The sequence below is a fragment of the Anguilla rostrata genome, chromosome 6, assembly GCF_018555375.3.
Source record: "Anguilla rostrata isolate EN2019 chromosome 6, ASM1855537v3, whole genome shotgun sequence".
In the NCBI taxonomy this organism is placed as follows: domain Eukaryota; kingdom Metazoa; phylum Chordata; class Actinopteri; order Anguilliformes; family Anguillidae; genus Anguilla; species Anguilla rostrata.
The window spans coordinates 27,485,618-27,504,210 of record NC_057938.1 but is presented as its reverse complement, the minus strand read 5'-3'; the positions used below and the strand labels follow the sequence as shown (position 1 = coordinate 27,504,210).

At 39.5% G+C, this 18,593-nt stretch overlaps 1 protein-coding gene across 1 annotated transcript in view; it reads right to left on the bottom strand.

Annotated features, from left to right (window-relative positions):
• tram2 (translocation associated membrane protein 2) overlaps nucleotides 1–16,920 on the bottom strand; it is a 47,126-nt gene extending 30,206 nt beyond the window's left edge. The window contains exons 1-2 of the mRNA XM_064341018.1: nucleotides 16,674–16,920; nucleotides 2,410–2,473 (exon numbers count right to left, since the gene is read on the bottom strand). Coding sequence (XP_064197088.1) covers nucleotides 2,410–2,473; nucleotides 16,674–16,793 — 184 coding nt within the window. The 5' untranslated portion in view covers nucleotides 16,794–16,920. The remainder of the gene's footprint in view (nucleotides 1–2,409; nucleotides 2,474–16,673) is intronic.
• Nucleotides 16,921–18,593: the final 1,673 nt, after the last annotated feature.

Genomic DNA, 18,593 nt, shown 5'->3' with positions numbered 1-18,593 from the left:
TGTCTCGTTGCGAATTATTGATCTGAATTGGCCTTAGCGTTACCGTTATTTACATTGCCATCAAGTTCATCAATATATTATAATGATCGGAATAAAGCCGTCTTTACACAGAGCATTAACCAGGGGTATAGGTGGAGCAGAGCCACGTCTGATTTCAGTGTAAAGATGTCAAACCGGAGAAAACTAAATAAAAGAATACAGCAGTATGGATTAGCATTATTATTTTATTACGCTTCCTCATATGGTCCTTCAGCCTTGCCCTTTTTTGATGAAATCTCCTTTGTTTTTGCTTTATTATTCTTGTTCTGATTGCTAATTTAACACCCAGCTCCGCTTTATTCTCGAACAGTTTGCTAGCAAAACCAGAAACACCAGCGGTAACATTTGCAAGGCAGTTTCAAAAATATCATACAACAATCATTCACGAGAAAGACTGTTTAGTGTGCACGAGATACATAATTGTACGAGCCACAGCGAATCCCGCAAATTCTTCTCTGCAGTGTAAAGATGTTCACACCGTGGATAAAGAACGTCTGTGGAAATTGATCATCACTAATTCTACCCCAGGTCTGCTACAGCATTTTAACCCAGCTCGGCAGTGTAAAGGCAGCTTAAGTTAGCCTAATGTTAGACAATGAATGAGTGTGTACATAACGTTACTTTTATAACAACCATTTTTTATTCAATAAATAGTAAGTGTTATAGTTGGCGTGGCCCAGGTGCCAACTGACTGACGTCACACAGGCGACACTGGTTGGGTCCGGTTGGATCTCTGGGAAGGGAGGTCCAAAAACACACCTGCAATTACTGCTTTTCGCCATTGGTACCGCCAAATAGAACGAAACAGAAATCTTCGAGATTGTAACTTTAAAGGAGTAACATGGTGGTTTTCACACTTTCTCGGTTTTATGTGCTATTTGCACAAGAGGCATTGAAGAAACAGGATGAGTAAAGTATTAAATATGTCCGCTCTTCATTTTTGGAGAAATATGCGTTTTAAATTTATCGTCCTATTTTCAACCGGTTGAGAATGTTATCGACTTAGTGCGTCACAAGTACAGTAACCACTCCCCTTTCCACGCCCCGTAAAGAAATCTGACTGGACACACCGCCCTGATACAAGTGTGCTGTGAAGTTTAGGTAGCAAACAACAAGGCTGAATCCTTCTGATGTAATTTACATAGAAACTATACGCTCAGATCGCCTAGTTTCACTCACTGTGGCCAAGCGGAATCAATATCGTTTCAGAAAATATATAACTTTAATAGGTTTAATTCAATCTTCTACTGGGACTTTTTCCGTTTATTAAGGGTGTGAAAGAAAATTTCGGTGCCACTGACTATAATCGAATGCTTTTCAGATTTACCGTTCGATTGAGCAAATACCATTCAAAGTACAATTTTATGCGTTAGTGCTGTCCGATTGTGCTAGCTACTTCACGTTAACCTTGTACGGCGATCAGTAAAGGCTACCAGCACAGTACCACTTAATTCTTGTCACTTCTATCACCACTGTAATGAACTAAAAAAAAGGCGACAAACTACCTTTTCTGTGAGAAATGTATTGTCGAGCTCACGCGCATACACTGCTGGTGACATTCTAAAGCTCTGTTTTGCCCTCCCTACTGTCAGTCAGATTGCTGTGATAGCTCATACTAAATCATATTTAGGGACCCATGGATAACTCATGACCCATAGTTTGTGCCGCTGGCTTACAGGCAAGACAATGCAAATATTTGACTAACGTTAGGTTCACTTATTAGAGTCCTTTTAAGGACTATTAGACTATCTGTGGTTATATTAATTTATAGCTAGCTAGCTAACATTAGCTAGCTATGTAGTTTGCTTTCATAATATAATGTTATCGATAACGTTAGCTAGTTTGCTTTCATAAGGACGTTATAGTGGTGGTTTTATCTTAACTTGGCTAGCTAGCTAGCAAAAATTATTATTGGATATAAGTCAACGTCCTTAGTTATCGATACTTGATATACTAAGTTAGCTAGCTTGTGAAAATTCAGTCTCCCAAGATGAGCATGTATCATGGAGGAAGCTATGGTAATGGTTACCATGCCCAGACAGTTTTAAAGTGAACTTTTAAAGTGGGAAATTTATGCTTAGAAAAATATGTTTTAAAATACATTTAAATGACTGAATAATAAAAAAATTATGCACATTTGTTTTGTTGTTGCCTAAAGACAACTGGCAAATGTCACATTCAACCACCATGTCACTCCTTTAAACATTAAGTGTGTTTGAATCCAGCATGATGATTAATCACAAGCAGTAAATAAACATCATATTTGGAAAGAACAACCACAGAACTTGACTGGACTCATCTCACATCATCACCAACCTGGTCCAGCACATAGGTTATGTGCCAGACAAGCAAGGCATGTGCATTACTTACCAGGTGGTAATGTGCTGGTGTTGTATTGTGGAAGGATAAAGAGGAATGCAGTTTTTGCAGTTGCCTGAAAGAATAAAACAGAAACATAGAAACTGATGTTTCAATCCTGATTGCTATTATACAACAAAGGCTACAAAAGAAAGGCACAGAAAAAAAACATTTTTCATGAGCATTTAAAAACATTTAAGCTGACAGCTGACAGGCTTCACACTTTTAATTACTACCATTTTCAAAAGAGAGGAGAGTGCACGGCTATATTTACACCACCTACAGGAGACACAAATTCATACTATGCCTCAACTGAAATCGTATTTTAACGACTGGTATGACATGAACTATAGAAAACTGCTACGATGCTTGAGCGGAGTAGATAAAGTAATGATAATTCATAGGAGGTATTTTTGTAGCAAAACAATAGAATGGATTGTAGAATGGATTCACAAATCTGTAGAATGGACTCACAAATCTTTATTCAAAGTTGAAATACTGAAGATTGGAAAAATGTTGCCTGGCCTAATGAATATCAATTTCTGTTGTGACATGCAGGCGGTAGGGGCAGAATTTGGCGTAAAACAGCATAAATCCATGGATCCATCCGACCTGGTGTCAATGGTGCAGGCTGGTGGTGTGGAAAATGTTTTCTTGGCATACACTAAAGGCGCGTTTCCACCCAAAGTACCCGAAACTTTTAGCCCCAGGAACTACTTTTCAAGGAACTAAAAGGTTCCTTCAGCCCACTGTTGTCTGCGTTTCCACCGCGGTCTAAAGACCCGCGAAGATTAGGCAAATTAGTCCGCTGACATGAAAAAGCGACGTCGTCGTGGGTCCATCTGTCATATGATTTCTTCTGTAACTCCATACTACAACCGTAGTAGTACATTATTTTCCAATAACGGGACGACCCGGAGGGGTTTTACCGTTGTCAAGGAAAACTCTGGTAGTTCGACTTGGACCGTTGTTATGCAACAAACAGGATATAACAGGCCAATATACAAATCGTAACTGTTTTATATATCCTCTCAAACACATTCATAATGTTTTTATGCGAACATTCACTTTCATGTCTTGACATCCAAGGCGACAGAATGCATTCACATTCCACAAATAACTGGTAACAACATTCATAGCAGAAAACATGCACACATCGTAAAAAATTTGCTGTTGAATTGATTCATTCGACTCTCGTCGTCATTTCCATATAATCGCAAAATTACAAGAATAAATAAAATGAAAACTCGGACTTGCGTGAAAATTTAAATTAATATTGCAGTGGTACAGGCACCGTTTGCTTTCATCTTTTAGATTCCTTCAAAGTTACTGCTAGTGAAGCAGTTAAATACTTGAAGTCTGCCCTCCAGATGCGAACCATGCACCATAAGTCCATGTCTAGTCTTCCTGGTCTTTTTGTGGAAGTGAAGAATCACAGAATAAAATTATGGCAGTTTGAAAAAGCAAAAGGGACGATTACTACAATTATCCTGTTATTTCACCCTGACAAAAAGTGTGGAAGGCACTTTTTTCCAGTTTGTTTTTACTGTAGGCTATCCCCAATGTAAATTACGCAGAACTACCGCATACCTCAACTGTGTCAAACTTTTTGAGTCAATTATAACGAGCTAACATATATGATGAAAATATTCAGCAACCGAATTAAACCATGTAAATGTTTTGGTACGTAATATGCTGTCCCAGCACAAATGCTTAATATTTTATAAAACAGACTTAATGCTAAAGCAAGAAAAGAACAGAAGAGCACACGTTATAATCCTCAATCTTAATGTCTCATCTGTTCCAAGACGTTGGCAGGCTATAATCAAAAGTAGGCTACTGCGCCGCATAACATGTTTGAAATAAAGTTATTATGAAAATAATAAATCAGTTTGTGGCTGCAGATTTTAAAAAATGGCAGTTGAAATAAAATGCTGCGAGTACTCGACCAATCAGAAATTTTCAGCGCTTGCGCCCCACCCCCACAGTTCCTGTACTTTTGGAAAGTACTACCCCCCGTGCAGGGACTTTTTGGGGGGTAAAATAATGTCCTCGGAACTTAATTTAGACCCTGGTCCCTGCGGTGGAAATGCACCGAGTTCCTCAAAAGGTTACTAGTTTCTGGGGAAAGTTCCTGCAGTGGAAAAGCGGCTTAAGTTCCTTGATACAACTGAGCATCACTTGAAGAGCACAGCATAGCTATCCATTGCTGCTGACCATGTGCATCTCTTTATGGCCACAATCCTCCTTTTTTCAAATGGATACTTCCAGCATAATAATGTGCCATGACAAAGTATGCATCATCTCAAGCTGTTCTGGAGGCAAATGGCGGTCCTACCCTAGTATATAGATGTATCTAATAAAGTTGATGACTGTAGGTAGCCTGTGGAGGTACATGAAGAGGGGAGTGACATGGCTGAGTCTGGGGAGGTTGTAGATTGGATCAGCAGGAAATTTGCAGTGCTTGGAATAACAGCTGGGTTACGTAGGTGGTGAAGAAGGGGCACATTCTTCAGATATTACACAGGAAGAATCTGCACACCAGACAAACTGCCATGATGTTCTCAGAAAGGGACAGTTTGTCATTAAGTACCTCCAGGAGATTCCTGGAAGATGCAGAGGGTGACACTACGGAGTAATCTAGGGAAGTAGAGAATCAGTAGGGCCAAGTGGAGCTCCAGCTGATAATTTGACATCCAACATGAAATGTCTTTTAAGCAGGCTAAGATGTATGCCAAGACCAGTGTACTGGATGTGGGACAGGAGAGAAACAATTGCATATCAGCAGCATAGTAATGAAAGGACAGGCTATGGGAGGAGATGACAGGGCCAATAGACTCGGTACAGAGAGAAAAGAGGAGAGGGCCAAGGACTCTGCCCAGTGTGACACCAGGTAGGAGTTCCTGAAGCTGTGAAACTGCACCCCTTCATGCAACCTGGAAGGAGTGACAGTCAAGGTAAGAAGCAAACCAGTTGAGAGCTGTGCTGTACATCACCTAGGTAGACAGGGAAGACAACAGGAGTTGGTAGTGAACAGTATTATATGCTGTAGAGAGGTCAAGGAGAGTAGAAACAGGAGAGAGAAACTGCCTTTCCGTTGTGGATGTCCTTGGTGGCTGCAAGCAGGGCAGTCTCAGTTGAGTGGTGAGCCTTTAAGTCAGACTGGTGAGGGTTATTTTGTTACAGAAATGGACAGACTTGAAAAGAGTTGAAACAGCATCCTGAAGAGTTTTAGGAGAAAGGGAAGGACAGAGACAGGCCGTAGTTCTCGATGACAGAGGGGGCGAGGGTGGGTTTTTGAGTAGTGGGTAAAACAAGCCTGTTTGAAGACTGCAGGGACATATTCAGTGGACAGAGAGGAGTTCACCAGAGAGCAGATGAATGAGAGGATGTCAGGAGAGACTAACTAGAGGAGTGCAGGGATGGGATCTACGGAGCAGGCAGTAGCATAGAGAGAGAGCAGGAACAGAGAAAAGAGAAAGCAGAGAGAGAAGGGTGGGGGTAGATGTCAGTAACCAGGGGAATGTCAACGTGGTGGCCAGGGGTGGCACCCGCCCCCACTGAAATCTGATTGGCCACCACGGGTGCTCCCCCCTACTGGATCTGGCACTTGATAGGTTTTTAGGTTGTCAATCATGTCTTTTTAAAACTCTCGACTTCCAGCATGTTAGCCTACTGCAGCCATGTGTGACAGTCTCGTTCAGGCAATGTGCCAGTGAGTGAATCGGAGAAAGCCGCCAAAATCGTGAACCAAGCTGTTCTGACTGGACTGGATCACCAGCACCACATCTGATGGTCTATGGACGGGTCACTTGAACAGCCTGGTAACGTTACCTTTGTTAAATCGTCATGTTTGTTTAGTTTGATGAAATAAAACTAGTTAAGTAACAAAAAGAAAGATGATAGCTGAAGTTGATATATCGTTAACATTAGTACCAGACACCTAGACTAGTTAGCTACTGCTAGCTGAAATGGGCTAGCGGTTAACATTAGGTTAGCTGGACAGAAAAACGTTCTAGCACTCAGTTGTGTTTTATTCTGTAACGTTAACGTTAAATTAAGCAGCTTGAATGTAATGTCCTTTTAATTAAAATCAGTTAACCTCTTAGCGCAAAGCCCCTAGTGGTCGGCATGCCGGCGTGCCGAGATCACTGAACTCAAACATTCAGTTTTACTGCAACCAAAGTATGGGTTAAAACAGAAACGCATTGTTTTAGTTTCATTAGTAGACGATACACAACAACTATGCTGAATACGGAGATTCGCACTGCCACCATTGTCGCTCTGGTCGTTCATTTAACATGCGCCCCGTCCCCGCAGTCTCATGTACAACTACACCCCCCACCCATGACATAATGGACAACATTGTCTATCTTGGCATTCATAAAAATATTCTTTCACCACTAAAAAATCGTATTCCGTCATAGCAACATAGATAAACCCGACAATAGCCCTAAGATATGCCAATACAGCAGTGAAAACGCTGCTCACAGAATAACGAAATAAACAAGAAAAAGTTTTAAAAAATGATACCATGTCATTCTACAGTCAATATCTGGGACTAAATATTGAATAAATATACAACCTTCCCGTTGGTTTTACGAGTAGAGATGTCTCCTTTGAGACTGAGTGGTCATATATTGTCTTGGACAATCTGTTTGAAATATACGCACATTTGTGATGCCTGGGTACCTTCCAAAATACCTGTGCGTAATACCACACGTGTTGTTTACGGCGTTGTCGCCCTTTTTACTACAGTCTGGCTTGATTGACAATTCATTTATTTAGTAGGTGAGAGTATAAGCTTTCCAATGGTGTATAGCATGTCTAATTTTGCTTTTGGAATAGCGTTTTTAGGTCAGCATAACCAAAATTGTTCTTATCATCGCATTCACTTACGCATTCACTCTGTGGTAGCAGAAAAATACGCTGCACCTAACAAAACGTGGTCAACGATTTTTAGTAATTTCTTTGAAAATACTATTATTATTAAGGACTTCTGGGCATAGCTAAGCCATATGTTTGCTGATACACCTAGCTGACATCGTTTTCTGGAGCAAAACAGAAGAGAATAGAACAGTATCATTGATTTACTGTCTCTGTCTCCATCTATTGAACATGGATAAGATTTCATCATTGCTATGTAATTATTACTGCTCAAAATACTTTGGTTATATAGGCCTACATTATTTTTGAAATTGAGTGTTGTTAAATAGGTTTGTGGTATTATATAGTGTGGATATATTACACTGCAATGTAAGCGTTAGTAGTGTAATAGTTTTTGTGAAGCATGCAACAGCGATGATGTGAAAGCTGGAACATTGCCAAAACGTGGTGGACGGCTGAAAATTGTTTTCATATCATCCCATCCCCATAGAAGAAAACATAAGAGAGTACAGAGTATAGAAATGCATACAAGAGTTAATTATTACACATTTAGGTACTGTACCGCATTGTGTGACAATGTTTGCATTATTTTTTAATCGATAGCAATGTTTCATCTTAAAATTACAATCTCGAAGATTTCCATTTCGTTCTCTTTGGCGGTACCAATGGTGAGAAGCGGTAATTGCAGGTGTGTTTTTGGACCTCACTTCCCAGAGATCCAACCAGTGTCGCCTGTGTGACGTCAGTCAGTTGGCACCTGGGCCACGCCAACTATAACACTTACTATTTACTGAATAAAAAATGGTTGTTATAAAAGTAATGTTATATACATACTCATTCATTGTCTAACATTAGGCTGTCTTTACACTGCTGAGCCGAGTTAAAATGCGGTAGCAGACCTGGGGTAGAATTAGTGATGATCAATTTCTACAAACGTTCTTTATCCACCTTTTGCCCACACTGCAGAGAAGAATTCGCGTGATTCGCTGTGGCTCGTGCAATTATGCATCTCGTGCACAATAAACAGTCTTTTTCGTGAATGATTGCTGTGTGATATTTTTCAAACTGCCTTGAAAAATGTGTGATATTTTTCAAACTGCCTTGAAAAATGTTACGCCTGGTTTTTCTGGTTTTGCTAGCTAAACTATTCGAGGATAAAGCTGAGCTGTGTGTTAAATTAGCAATCAGAACAAGAAGAATAAAACAAAAACAAAGGAGATTTCATCAAAAAAGGGCATCAAGGTTGAAGGAACATATGAGGAAGTGTAATAAAATAATAACAACGCTAATCCATACTGCCGTATTCTTTTATTTAGTTTTCTCCGGCTTGACATCTTTACACAGAAATCAGACGGCTCTGCTCCACCTATACCCCGGCTTTATTCCGATCATTATAATATATTGATGAACTTGATGGCAATGTAAATAACGGTAACGTTAAGGCCAGTTCAGATCAATGATTCGCAACGAGACAAAACAGTTTTAGAATGTTGCAGCGGTGCGAACAGGTTAGTTGCAGAGCATCTGAAGCCGTTGCCTGGGGTCTCAAAAGACCCACCTTGTCAAAAAGTTTTAGAACGTTTACAATCAGACGTCTTGGAAATTTGCAAGTTGCATCCAGTCTCTTTGCGAATCATTGATCTGAACTGGACTTTAGTTAGCTACGTTGCAACGTTGCAACAAGGTAGCATTGCATTCGAGAGACGGTTTGTGAGGTCGGTATCGGTCGATAGTGTTAGCTAGCGTTTTTTATAATTGTTAGCTGACATTAGATTGTGTTAATTACATTAGCTAGCTAGCTAACGCAACGTTACCTGATATGAGAGATGGATACTGTGCGCAACGGTGTCTAAACTAATGTTTGCCTTTCTTGACATGGTCTGGTAGCGACGTTACCTGTGCAAATGGTTATGCAATTTAGTAACGTTACATTGTCATCAAATGTAATACAAAATGTAGGCTACATCAACAAATAATGACCTCATGTTACACAAAAACTTTTTAGGGTTCCATAATACACCTCCCCCCCTTCTCTGTTATTGTAACGCTAGAAGACACTGGAAAAAACAGCACGCCGCTCACACACAAGTGAGTTGAAGAGTGAGCCTGTTGCGTTAGCTCCGTCTGCCCTTTCTGGCGGACCAACCACTGATGGGTGATGGAAAACGCGTCACTAACTATGCGCCAATTGTGATTTGTTTCCGGGAATGTCGCCACAGACACCTAGTTCTTTAATCCTAAATTATTATAATAATAATAATATAAATTAATATAATAGTCTCAATCACCATTCTGTTACCTAATTCGACGATAGATAGTGACTTAACAGACATTAAATCTTCGAGATTATTACTTTAAACCTTCATAAGGGGCTCATTTATATGCTTTATAATGGACAAAAAGCATTTTATTCATTTTTGGAGAGATTTTGGATGTTATAGATATTTTAGACCACTGTACTGATGGAAAGCTTGTAATTCCCACTTGAAAATGATGCAACAGTGAGTTTCTTGAGTCAAAACAGTTGATTTGTAGTGAAATATGTGAATATGTTGTGATTTACAGCAATGCACAATTTAGACATTTTGGATAGATTTGGAGATGCTGAGTACACTGCTTATGTTTTGCTTCATAAATCTATAGTAGTTCTACATATCCTCCCTTAGATTTTATGAATTTGTGGTCAAGAAGTTTTTGACCCAGCACATGTATAGTTTAACCTGCTGTATATATGCAATCTCTCAGTATTTCATTGCAAACTAAAAAAGTCCAAATTCATTTTTGATTTTTTTGTCTAGACAATTGCATTTGTGGCACTTTATTTCTTCCAAAATTATGAATATTAACTAATCTGCATTAGTATTGTAAATTGTACAAATGTCTTGCTTCATTTAAGCCATTTTTCAAGACTGTGGTGTTCACATCTGGAGTTATAAAGCATTAAATAGGGTACCCCCTAAATGGGCAAGGATTGGCAAGATCTGGTATGTGCGCTAAGGGGTTAACTGTTTTGCATGTGTGAATGCATAACGTTAACGTTACAGAAAATATGACTGATTCTGTAGCAAAATGACGAAAGCTAACGTAGCTAGTCAAATTTATTATTGTTTTCATGTCCACCTCTGTTTGGTTCTGTGCCCCACTTGTGCCCCCACTACTAAATTTGTCTGGACACGCCACTGTCAGTAACCTTCCTGTCAAAGAATGTGGAAAAGTTGTCTGCAGTAACCTTCCTGTCAAAGAATGTGGAAAAGTTGTCTGCAGTCAGGGTTGAAGGGGTTGGGTAATGGAGTAACGAGAAAGTAGAGAACACTTCACATGGGTTATGGGATGAGTTTTAGTTTTAGTTTGATAAATGTTGGTCTTAGCAGCTGTGACAGAGGACGAAAATGCAGTAGTAAATGGATAGGTCAGCAGGGTCTCTGTTCGTGCATCATCTTTCTGTTGCACATAAGGTTTTCCCAATAGCACAGATGCTATCAGTCAGCCAGGGACTAGGAGAGGATAGCCTTGCAGGTCTGCTGACAAGGGGACAGAGAGAATCAAGTGCTAACAAGAGAAAGGAGAAGAGCGTGGCTGCAGCAGTATCGGTGGAGAGTTCGGAAAAAGATTCCAGAGAGTGAAGGATTGTAGTAACACCAGAGAAGAAGGTGGAGGGAGAGTAGTTGTGGAGGTTGCAATGCACAGAGACCGGTAAGTAATGTGAATTCTATGGAGGTATTTTTGTAGATCACCAATCTGTTGAATGGATTCACAAATGTGTAATTGGTTTCACAAATCTGTAAAATTAGGGTCTTGTTACCCAGTGCAATCTCCAGGCAACGTTTGTTGGATGCAACTGAATTGCCCTAGGATTGCTTTGTGAAACATCACTGCAATTTACTTGCAACTGGGAGGCAATTTACTTGCAATCGGTTTCGAGCAGGTCAACTTCATGCAACCGATTTCATGCAATAACCAATCATATAGGCCTACATGAGTCATGAGTACAGATACAGGTTGCATGCGCACTGAAGCACCTAGGTTTTAGTCTATAACATTAATTTAACTAATATGGTGTTTCGGGGATTCGTCCTCGTTTTCAAGGAGATCAAAAATTTGGAATGCACATAAAGTTTTGGATTTCCTTGTTGAAAGCAGAGCCAGTGACATAGGACAAAACACAGAGACTAAATTCCCTACAAATAAACCAAAATAAACACCATTAGAATGTATCGGCACAATATTGAACAAGATTACGTAACACATTTTATTCTGATTGGGGATTGACTACAATTTATATTTCTTGCGAATTGCCTCGTGTGATGTTATTGCTTGAAATAACAGAGACAACACATTTCAAGCAACAAAAGTGGCGTGGAAATTGCATTGACAAGAGCCTAATGTGAGAATACATTTAAAAAAAACAGCTGCAAACTTGCACAACCACAGCAAAGACAAGTAATTACAACCTCTCAAATCTGCCATTGCAACCTCCCAAATGCTACCCTGCATATCATTTGGTGTAAATGTGATTTGTACGCTTGTGTCTCCAACTTTCTTCAATCAGAGCCTAGCGGGAGGAACGACCAACATTTCCCTGAACTACATTGTTCTCCTTGCTTCGATCATAAGTTAATAATAATAATAATAATCATAATATTACCTTATTCATACATTTTAGTTATATAGCACCTTTCTCAGACCCTAGGTCACTTCACAAAACATAAAACAGGTCAAACGATATACAGAGAAAAAACATAAAAGTAAGAATAAAATAAATAAAATACATGCACTGTCAATAAAATGACATGGAATCATAAAGCACCAAAGACTAAAGAGATAAGAGGCAGAAGTGGGAGTAAATTTGAGAGGATTGTTAAGAGGGGGAATGAGTACAGTATTGCTGGCGTGATAGGTATGCAAGTTTAGTTTTGAAGGAGGAGAGACTACTGCATTTACATGTATGGTGGTAAGGTATTCCAAGGTCTGGGGGCAGTGGCACAAAATTATCTAGCTCCCATATTGTCACCATCAATACTGAATTTGGTTAATGTCTGCTCAAATTTGGAAAGCTAGCCCACTGGCTAACCAATGTTACATCCATCAACATGGAATGTTAGCGAGCCAGTGAGTTCGGATAATGTAAATAAAAAATGTAGGTTTTGCTAGCTAGCTAATGTCATTACTTGCTAATTCTGTCATGAATGTTAAAGTCGGACTAAAATTGCTTTGCTTATATTTTGTACTACCCTTGGTGGTAAAATAGGCAGTGTCAGCTGTATTATGAAATCATTTACAATTTATATTTTTTTGTTTTGAATTATAGAAACTGGTGTTTTAAAAATAACTGCGCTACCTACTGTGCTTTTCTCCACATTTTTTAAATTGCTGCTTCTTGACGTCAGGAAGCGGTCTCATTTGCATGCAGCCTATCACAGCGTGTATTTGCTTATGATTGACATTGAGGGCTAGGCTGCATTTTCCACTGTCAAGTCTGGCAAACACGGCACCTTGCAACACTGCTATGTTGAAGGATACACTGACTGAAGGATACGGACTCACTACACGCAATCCCGAAGGACACAAATGTAAAAAACAAGTGGGTAGAATTTTATCAGGTTCATTAGTGTCAAACAACACAAGTCTGCATTTTAAACCAGACGACTTTTTGAATTGGGCGCAAAAACAGAGTGGATTTTGCAAAGAACTGCGACTGAACCCTGGAGCAGTCCCCACAATTCGATCAAACACAGTACGGAGCAGTACGGAGGATAACCACAATAATATATTATAAAATTTTGGATGTATAATTACTGAGTGTATGAATTACCTTCGCCTGGTTTACAAGGAGGATAGCTAACAGCTACATTCACTAACGTTAGCTGGCATAACTGAAAAGCAATCTTAGCATCAACATAATTATCACACAAAATATAAAGCAACAATTCAGGAAAGCTGAATATTATTTATCTAGCTAGCTACGGAGATTTGTTGACTTTGTGCAATATGACAACTCATTTAGCTTTACCTATCTACTGAAATGTAGCCTGTCACCCTATTGTTTTATCTTGATGGCTGTCACAGTCAACATTTTCCCACCATCTGCACTTTTATTTTTTTTCCTGCCATCGTAATTTGAGTTCGCCCGAGTTCATTGTACTAGCCTACTGGGAGGGAATGCTGACTTCAGCTGTCTACTTTTCTGTCATTTTAAAATGTATTTTTTAAATAGCTTTGCAGTTCATTGGTAAACAAAGTGATGTCGCTTGCCAGACCGAGAAACGCACCTGTGACGTGGGTTGTCAAACGGAACCAAGACGGGGTTTCAGAACAGTGGGCACTCAGCTCGCAGAACACACACGGTTAAACAGGGAAAGCAAGGGTATGCCTAGCTTTTTTATTACCAACAGCGTACTGTAAGGTAGGGCATTACTGACGTTACTTACAACTGCTTCATTCCTCAGAGAATCAGCAGCATCAACTTGCTAAGTAACAACAAGGTTTAGCCTACATCCTGCCGGTCACTCTAGCTGTAGTCTCAGCCTCAGACGGTCCGCCCACTAGCTGTCACTCAAAACGCAAGGAGTACGCCTTCGACCCTGCCCACACAATATCCGACCTCCATAGTAACATGATAGTAACATTTTTATGATGTCCAAAAGTATTAATTTTTATCATTTAAAAAAAATAATAATTTCAAAACCATTTAAAAACAATTTTGCAATGATATAGAATATAAATAATGATGCAGTATTTCACATTTCAGTCCGGCTTTAAAAGGTCCAGGAAACTGAAATTCTTTCCTGATCATGTGTTGTCTTAATACTTTTTTTTATTCACAAAGGCCAAGAAATATTTTTTAAATGATTCTTGCAAAAAAAAAAAAAAAAAAAAAAAAAAAACTTGCTTGCTTTCCCCCTTAGACAAACACCAGGTTTTCAGTGGGCGGTGTTATCTGGGTGCTAGTTACAAAACAAAAACCTTAAGTCCAGTGAAATCTTTTACACATGTAATATGCAAATGACGGTCTTACCACTTTTGTGCGGGTAAGGCAAGCTAAGTGGAAAATGCCTAAGCATTGCCCCTCCTCTGGATGTGGAGAAAGCAACACCCTTTTTTCTTTTAACAAAAATGGAGAGACCTACAAGAAATGGGTTTTAATTCTGGAGCCCACAGGCACAGCAATATCACAATAACCTGTAATATTTCATTTAGTCTGGTAGTGTAAGGTTACTGCTCTAACTGACTCTAACCTAACTAGCGATGAGGAATGGTTTACATACGTGTCTTACAAATATGAATGTTAATGAGCGCAGGATACACAGCCACCCTGTCCTAGTCCACTGACCAGGTCACAATAATCCAATATTTTAATTGAATGGTTATAACTGGGTTAAAATCATGAAAGAAATATTAAGTCTATCAATTGTTACCATGTCTGGGGAATATAACCACAATTTGAATGAAGTCGCCTGGACCTTTAACAAGCTTGATTGCTAAATCAAAGCAGATTTAGATGGAATACCCTGTCCTAAATTCTGAATTATTGATCCAGCTAACGCTACAAACTCTTGGTAAATTATTTCGATGCAACATAAATTAAATCATTAAATATTAGCTAGCCATTACAAGTGTTGCACACATTGATGTTGGTACCCATTACACTGACCTCCCTGTACAAATATGACAGAACATGATGGTTCTCCTTGCATTTTTTTAAGTTTTTATTTAAGGAATTGGTTATAGATGACAGGTTCATTAATAGGTTCATATTATTATTATTATTATAAATACATAAATAAATATTGTGTATTTTTAACAGATCAAATTAAATACTGAAGTGAACCAATAGGCTTCAAACTGGTCAGTGTAGACACCTGGCCACTAAATCTAACCATCTGGAAGATAATGAAGAATTCAAAGACAAACCAAATGATAACGAGCCAAACCCGGATTGTGTTAACAACCGCTTTTATTTTATTGTTTGTAATATATCACAATAAACTCATGGGGATATTATTCTTCATTGCACGCATAGGTATTTCTTAGATAATGTGTTTTAAGGGGCTAAATAATCCCTCTAAATATGAAAAACACCCAATTAAGAAAAATTAACTTACTCCAGGACCGAAATTTGGAATCACTACCGTACTCAATATGACCAAGTTTCCATGCAGATCCGATTAGTGAACTGTTAGAAAATAGCTTGAAGGTTAGCTTATATTTTTGCAATATTATTTCCCAAATTAAAATAATGTCCCAAATATCCGGAGGTAACTCAGAAAAAATGGCAAGCCGGCTACTAGCTAGCAGGTCGTCTAAATACCTTTACGTAACGTTAGCAAAGTCAGCGAGTGCAGGTACTCTTTGTAGATAAGCAAGTTAGAATACGTTACAATACGAGTGAGACTTAGTCAGATAGCTATGTTACCGCCCCGTTTGAAGTTTTTCACAGAATCTCCATTGTCAATGTAAGTGCCGTGATGGCTTGGCTAAATTACAGCTAGCACTTCTGAACGAACACCTGGCATTAGGGAAATAGTCGGATAGCTAGCCAGCTTTAGATCTGATAAAACACAAGTACAACGAGCGATCACAGTTCGTGACCGTGCTGAGTCGAACCGCTCTACTCTTCATTTCCATTCCAGAAAAAGGGGACCCCAGTCCAGTTAGAGAGACGTGGCACTATCTGAGTACCAGTTCAGTGGAGTTCAAAACTTCGGGCGAGGCGCTCGCTGGTTAACAGCGTATTGTTCGCACATTTAACTGGGTGCACCTTGACTAAAGCCGAAATACTAGCCTTAATCATACACTTAAATAATTCAAAAAAACATCCAATGCAAATAATGTAACGTTAGACTAGCAATCTACGTGGAAGCTATGTCTCCCTGCCTGTCTCTATCGTGGAAAATCGATAGTAAGGCTAATTATCCAACGTTGGCTTAAGAAGATTATGTATAGCGATTCCCAACGGCTCAGTACGGCACAAAAACGTTAATATGTTAAACTGGATAAGAAAACTCTGGGTCCGGAATTTCTTGATGTAATGTTAGCTGGCCACCTTAGCAAGTAAACGAATAGCTAACTACGTTTCAAGCTAACTTACTGTAAGTCACATACAAAACGCAGTGATTTAATTGAGCAATCAGGTTAAATTGCTAATAGCGTTATTTTGCTAGAAATGGAATCCGTTTTAGTCTCAAACTACAATAGTTATCTTATATTGTAAATGTATTGAAGCGGTTTCGTAAGGTAAACTTTGACTGTTTCCACCACTAGTCTTCGGTCTGTAGACCGGTCTAAGACGAACATAGCTGGCTAACTACGTTAGCGCTAAGACCACATAGCTAACCTCCCTGAAAGAACATACATATTTAGAGAAAAAAGCAGCAATCAAAAACACTCACCTCAAACATGAGTCCAACCAAAATGAATACCACCAAGCAAAATACGATGTCTGCATGATTGTGAATAAAAAATTCCTGGCTGAAAAATGGGTAACTTTTGTTCCTTCTGCGGAAAGCCATTTTTGCGTCTGCTGGCCAGCTGTTGTATTTTGCCGTACCCGAAAGCTTTCTAAGTAGTTTGGTGGTTGCTAGCTACGAAGTTTAGGACTCTAGAAAGTTTTGCATCGTTTCGCGCACGCGCAATGTCGCATTCTCTTAAAGGGAAAATGTTTTACGGGAGAAAATAAATTGGATCTTAAAGGGACATTTTCCTTTCTGTTTTAAGTTAGGCTACGTTTAGGATTTTAGCCTTACTCAAAAGAAGCTTCGATGATGTTCATGCTTCCATTCTGTTTTTGAAAAATAATGGGGCAATAGCACATACCTGCAACCTCTACAAATGATACATTTGCGACAAACAAGGAATCATTTTGATTTCTTGATCATGCACGGAGAACACACAGGAACCATTTATATTTTACATTTGCTTTCGTTATGTTTGTCCACTCAGTTTTCCCTTTAGTTTGTCACCTGATTGTCTGTCTGTATGTGTGTGTGTGTGTATATATATATATAGACAGGTGACAAATTAAAGGAAAAACTTGAATAAATGAGTGGAGAAACACAATGAATGCAGATGCTTCCATACAGGTGCACTGCATTATACAATTAAGCAATTAACATCCTATCATGGTCTGCGGCGTGTATAAAACTGCTCAGCAGGCCCAGTTGACCTCAATTTTGGATCAATCATGACAAGAGGAACAGATCTAAGTGACTTTGAAAGGGGGTTCATTATTGGGGCACGGATGGAAGGAGCTTCAGTCACAAAGACTGCTGAACTGGCTAGTGTTTTAATAGGAACAATGACTAAAGTGACACCTGCCTTTAGATCTATGAGAAAGGCATCAGTAAATGGGGCCAGAAATTGTGGCCAAAAGCACACATTCAATGACGGTAATGCTTGTGCATTAGTGTGATGTGTAAGGAAAAACAGAAGAGCAACTCTTCCCAGGTGACTGAGAATGTCAATGCAGGACCAGATCAGTCTGTCAGCCAGAACAGTTTGTCAACAATGACATAGAGAAAGATATTATAGTAGGGTTTCAGTGCGTAAACCCCTCATTACAAAGGCAAATGCAGATTTGAGAATTCAGTGGTGAAAAAACCATAGGCACTGGCCTACAGAGATGTGGAAAAAGGTGATGTAATCAGATGAGTCATTCTTCACTGAATTCTCGACAAGTTGGCGAGTGCATGTGTGGCTTACACCAAGAGACAGGTACAGGCCTGAATGCTTGACCCCAACAGTGAGGGGGGTTTGTTGGCTCTGTAATGCTGTGGGAGGCATTTTCCGGGTCCACTTGTCCCTTTAGAGGGAAGTAACTGCAAATCAATATGAAGTTTTTCTGAGTGCTGAGTGATCACCTTTATTCTATGATGAAACATTTTTATCCTGAAGGGAGTGGTCTCTTCCAGAATGTCAATGCCCCCATCCACAGGGCATGAGGGGTCACTGAATGGTTTGAGTATGAAAATGATGTGAACCATATGCTATGGCCTTCACAGTCACCAGATCTCAACCCAGTTGAACACCTATGGGAGATTTTGAACCGATGTGTTAGACAGCGCTCTCCACCACCATCATAAAAACACCAAATGAGGGAATATCTTTTGGAAGAATTGTCCATCCCTCCAGTAAGGTTCCTGAGACTTTTTGAATCAATGCCAAGGCACATTGAAGCTGTTTTGGAGGCTCATGGTGGCCCAACACTTTATGTAGGTTTTTCCTTTATTTTGTCACTCATCTTCATCCATTATCTATACCCCCTTATTCTAGGCATGGTCGCAGGGGGTGCTGGGGCCTATCCCAGCATGCTT